Source organism: Montipora capricornis, chromosome 7, assembly GCF_036669925.1.
Source record: "Montipora capricornis isolate CH-2021 chromosome 7, ASM3666992v2, whole genome shotgun sequence".
In the NCBI taxonomy this organism is placed as follows: domain Eukaryota; kingdom Metazoa; phylum Cnidaria; class Anthozoa; order Scleractinia; family Acroporidae; genus Montipora; species Montipora capricornis.
In genome coordinates, this window is record NC_090889.1 from 24,810,319 (window position 1) to 24,815,318 (window position 5,000).

General features: G+C 39.8%; 2 protein-coding genes across 2 annotated transcripts in view; one reads left to right on the forward strand and one right to left on the reverse strand.

Annotated features, from left to right (window-relative positions):
- The window catches only part of LOC138055801 (uncharacterized), a 32,792-nt gene extending 29,324 nt beyond the window's left edge, over window positions 1-3,468 (forward strand). The window contains exons 13-14 of the mRNA XM_068901672.1: window positions 949-1,024; window positions 2,056-3,468. Coding sequence (XP_068757773.1) covers window positions 949-1,024; window positions 2,056-2,221 — 242 coding nt within the window. The 3' untranslated portion in view covers window positions 2,222-3,468. The remainder of the gene's footprint in view (window positions 1-948; window positions 1,025-2,055) is intronic.
- A 1,381-nt stretch (window positions 3,469-4,849) lies between these two features.
- LOC138055802 (uncharacterized) overlaps window positions 4,850-5,000 on the reverse strand; it is a 976-nt gene continuing 825 nt past the window's right edge. The window contains exon 2 of the mRNA XM_068901675.1: window positions 4,850-5,000. This exon is cut by the window's right edge and continues 514 nt beyond it. Coding sequence (XP_068757776.1) covers window positions 4,850-5,000 — 151 coding nt within the window.

The following is a 5,000-nucleotide window of genomic DNA, read 5'->3' on the forward strand; positions in this document are numbered from 1 at the left end:
CTAAGCGGGTTTAAAATGATGAAAAAATTTTGCGGTAACTCACATTTGTCTCATATCATCAAAGCTACCATTCCCTTCTGATCTCTACTTCTTTTCAAGTCAAACGCGGTCAACCCTGTCTCCCACATCTTCAAATTCAAACGATTCTCAGTTGATTCTTGTATAGAAACATTTGTCATAGATTCAGCTACAGTTCCTCAATTTGTCATGTACTCATTAAGGTTTAGTTGTTCAAGGGGTGGATAGCGCTATCCACTGAATAACTCAATTGGTTTTGCTGGAATATATCTGCTGGATAGTGATTTATGCAGTGAAGAGTGCTATCCACCTTTTGAACAACCAAGGTCAGCTCTTTACATTTTCGCAGTATTAACTTTTCACTTCCATATTTTCCTTTGCCCCTGAATTTACTCATTCTGTGGCCACGCCGCACCGTCTCACTGAATTAAGGACGGTGCCTACTAATTCAATGATATTTTTGCCCCAGTTTATGATTATGCAGGAAATATAGATCTTAAAAAGTGTTATTGAAATCCAAAAAGAAAATTGGGGGTAACCACGCATTTTTCAAAGATGATTTATGAATAATTTATGTAAAAAGCTATAAAATACAAAGCCACGTATGGCGTTCTTTCTCAAATTGAAGCTTATTTATCTCTCAAAAGTCCATGGTTACACCCAATTTTCTTTTTGGATACCAAGAGTACTTACTAAGATCTACTTTCTCCAGATATTTTTAAAGCGCGCAAAAATATCCTTGTATTAGTAAGCATCACCGATAGGAAATCCGAGTATCTCAAGATGCGCAGATCGTATGCGCAATAACAATAGTAGGCACCGTCCTTAACTGTGGTTGTTCTGTCGGTGAGAGCAAGCGCTTAAAACCGAAAAAAAAAAAAGATAAATCAAAACGGCTTAGAATGTTTTTCTTTTCTTTCTTGTTTGTAGAAATAAGAGCTGAGAAGCGAAGAAAATCGGAGGAGGTGGATCCCATGGACCCAGCCGCATATTCCGATGCTCCAAAGTATGATTAATTGTTTTTTAAATAAAAATCAGTGTGTGGTTTTCAGGAGATTGTAACCAATTGCAAGAGACGAGGACAGTCAAATGAGCCAATCAGAACGTAAAGCTAATTTTCGCGGGAAAACGCGCGTGCAAATCGTCATTGGTTTCGGTTTTGCTTCTTATACAAACGTAGATGGTTTTCAATCACGTGATTAGACGGCCATTTTGGTGCACAAAACAATAGCAAATTATGGCTCATGTTTTGCGTTATAATAGAGTCAAATTTCCAAAAAACTTTTTTCTGTGTTGTTTTGCACACTAACATGGCTGCTGTGACGTCAGGTGAAAACCATCTACTGTTTTAAGGAAGAGGCGGGGAGCGAAGTTTTTGTACCAATTGCTTAGTAAAGCAAAGATGGTACTTTGTATAATAAGTGATTGGTTCTCACCTCTGGTCTATCAGAGGACAAACCCATAGCCAACGTCATCATCAAAAGCTTTTAATTCTTTATTATTTATAACAAATAGCTTCCATGTTACCGTGCGTCTGTTCAGTAAAAGATCACAGAAGACGTCAAAATGTGGTAAGAACATCAGAGACAAACTCGGCTATCGCCTCGTGTGCCACCTTTTTTGTTCTTACCACAGAATAACGGCAACATGGAATCTATTTGTTAATTCGACACGACGTGTTTTCCTTGATGGACAAAGAGAAGAGCGTTTTTGGGCCAAGGATGTCAATACTCGCCTCCCAACGAGCCTTCACGTATTGGACCACTTGTTCTCATTTCGTTTTTACCACTTGTGATTGGCTTGAAAATCTTGCGAGACATCCTCTGGCAATCGGAGGCAAAACAAACCCGATTGTGATTTGCACGAACGCGTTTTCCCGAGTTCGGCTTTTCCCGCCTTTAGTGGCGGTTGCTGTTTATTTTCTTTGCGTTCCGATTGGCTCATTTGATCAAGTGTGCCTGTTGCGATTGGCCAAAGCAATTACTTTTGTTTTGGCTTTACGGAACTCGATTGAGAACTTCGCTCTTTGTTTTACAGAGGAACATGGACAACGGGGCTGCTAAAGAAAGGAGAAGCCAAGACCGGAGTGGACACCACAGCGAATGGACCATTGTTCCAAATGAGGCCTTACCCGAGTCCCGGGGCAGTCCTGCGGGCAAATCAACAACTAGCACAGAAATCAGTGATCGAAACGGGCGAATAAAGGGACATTAGAGAGACTTGGCATCGTGTTCACCAGAATTGGCGAACGGCAGGTTACTGCTTGTCAGAAAAGCACGAAAAGTCTCTTAGGGAAGGTTTTTTCCTCTTTTTTGAGAAGTTGCATGATAGAGCGAGTACCAAAGTAATTACTCCGACCAATCACAGCAGGTGCAAACAGCGTAGTGAACCAATCCAAATTCGTAGCAATTCCATGTAACTTGCTCAAAGAGCGGGAAAAATCTCGCGTGCAAGTCGCGATTGGATATGGTTTTCCCAATGTTTCCCTACTCATTGGTTGATAAACTGGCGCGAGATTTTTAAACCAATCACTAAGCGTAGTTCGCGTAATTACTTTCGACGGTCATTTGAAAACTGCTCTATCTGTAACTAACAATCAATGAATTAGCTAAAACCAGAAACCCATAAGGGTTGAAACGTGTAACGGCCCCTTCTGTGCTGGGAAACAAGCTTCTGAATATTCAATTTGCTAAGTACCATATTTGGAACAACAAGAGAGAAACATTCAACCAATCAGTTTGCAAGAACACCGTGACGCAATACCACCAATGTTCTCGCGCGAAATTAACTGGAGCGAGGGGTTTCCAAATATGGTACTTAGCACTGAATATTTGGAAGCTGTGAACGCGCGTTACACGTTTCAACCCTTATGGGTTTCTGCTAAAACTAGTCACTTTTCTTTGAATTTTGGCAAAACGCAAAAATTCACCGAAAACACGATGCTAAATCTCTCTATCAACAGTTGGCGATATAGTTATGCAAATATATTAAGTCCAAGAAAACGAGCTAACACCGAGACTGACACGAATGATATGAAGTGTTTCTATGCGAAGTTTTTCCTTCTTGCTCATTTTGCAGAAGATGAATTTATCAGTAGAATTTTAAGAAAGCTGAAAGAAGGGAAGATTTTTGGAAATCCTTTTCTTGGAACCTAAAATTTGAAATATTGAAACGGACAAACGTTGCAAGCAGTGAAAGACCTAGAACGCTAAAACAGTACTTTTGTTAAATTAAGCAAGCTTCCTTTTCTTAAGCGAGGTAGTAAGCTAAAACGGCGAAAGTGTGGTTGTTTTCAGTTGTAAGAGTCGAAATACGTCGTTTTTCAGGTGAATGGACAAAGTAACCGTTGAGTCATTTCACAAGGGAAATCTCACATTACACAAATTGACAGTTTTTATCAAAATACTGAACTGTAACTGTATGAGACCGGTACGTCGTGAAGAAAACAATGTGTAAAACTTGCTATAATTTGTTGTCGCGGTCGCTTAATGCTGCAAAACCAGCTCCTAGTATCTCTTCCTTTGCAAGTATTACAATAGGGTAGCTCTTATTGAAAATCTCCCTAACATCAATTTTTCTTCATTTCGCATAAGTCAAATTTGAGCGCCGTAAGAATACATTTCACGTGAACTCTGCCATTTTGCGTTGAACTAGTCGGGAAATTGGCGGTTGCTTGTCCCACGGCAGAGCCAGTGAGAAACATGGATCCATCCCGAAGGTGACGTCACTAACTGCTTTGAAAGACGTTTTGCAGTGCTCAGCAGTTTATGCATCCTCGGAGACCTACAGGCAGGAGAAAAGGCGACGAGAGTTTTTCTTTTCCCCTACTTGACAATTTTCGTCGCCTTTTCTCCTTTCCCGACTGACTGCCCCTGGGTCTCCGACGATGCAGTTTATGACGTCAGCTGGGGATGTACCCATGCCCCTTGCTACTCCCTCGACAAAGTCGCAGACAAACATTCTAAGCTATTTTCCTAGCTGTTTTTTTGGATGCTGATTAGGGGATGGTACGACTTAGGTTTCCTCTACAATTTTGCCATCAAAATCGTCCATTTCTGACAATTTCCCAATAGCCCACCCTTTGCCAAATCTCGTTACAAACGTATTTTGAAAGCGTTTGAAAAACTTGCCAAATCTCCAATTCTAGGCCGTTTGTAGCGATTTTTTGCATGGGTAATCACGTGATTTCGAGTGCAGCTTGGAATAAATAAGCACGAGTAAACTGAACAAAATTGCACGTGTATTTGCCCCTGGGCATCCCATAATAGCTATTTGAAACAACGGAAATCAAAATGGCCGCCGCATCTGCAAAAAGATCTAGTTGTAGTGTTTGAAAATTTATAAGTGCTTATTTATTCCAAATTGCACGACAAAAGCCATGTGATTACTTATTGATAATATACATGAAAACATTAAGGATGTTTAAACAGAAGCAACGCATGCGTATCACGCGAAGATCGCGCCATCGAGGGCTCGCATTTGATTGGCTATCTCTGACTTTGTCTGCTCGTTGACCAATCAGAGTGCTTGGTTTAATACTTCTTTTTGCACTGAATTACCTCTTTTTCGCTTCTTTTTTACACTGTTACCTGAAAACTGCATTTCTCTTAGCCAATCATAATGGAGTGTTTTTTTCATGTATATTATTACGTAGACAAACGTGTGGAAAATATTGTTGTAAATTTTTTAATGCTCTGCAACAACCTTGTGGCGTAATGACAGATTTTTTTGTCAAAGCAGTATTTTTATTTATGTGAAGCATTTGTTACAAATCATTTTATTTATCTGATTAACTTTTACCCAAAAATTTATTTTATTGATTTATTCCGTATCATTTTTTTCTTTTGGTTTTGCTAATCTGTGTCTTGCTTGACTTGGAATCATCACAGGATCTTGTTGTTTTCACTTCCGTTTGTTCTGCATGAGACTCTTTAAGGCTATCTTTTAGGTTTCTTATTAGAGCTTGGGCCCTTGAGGTTCCT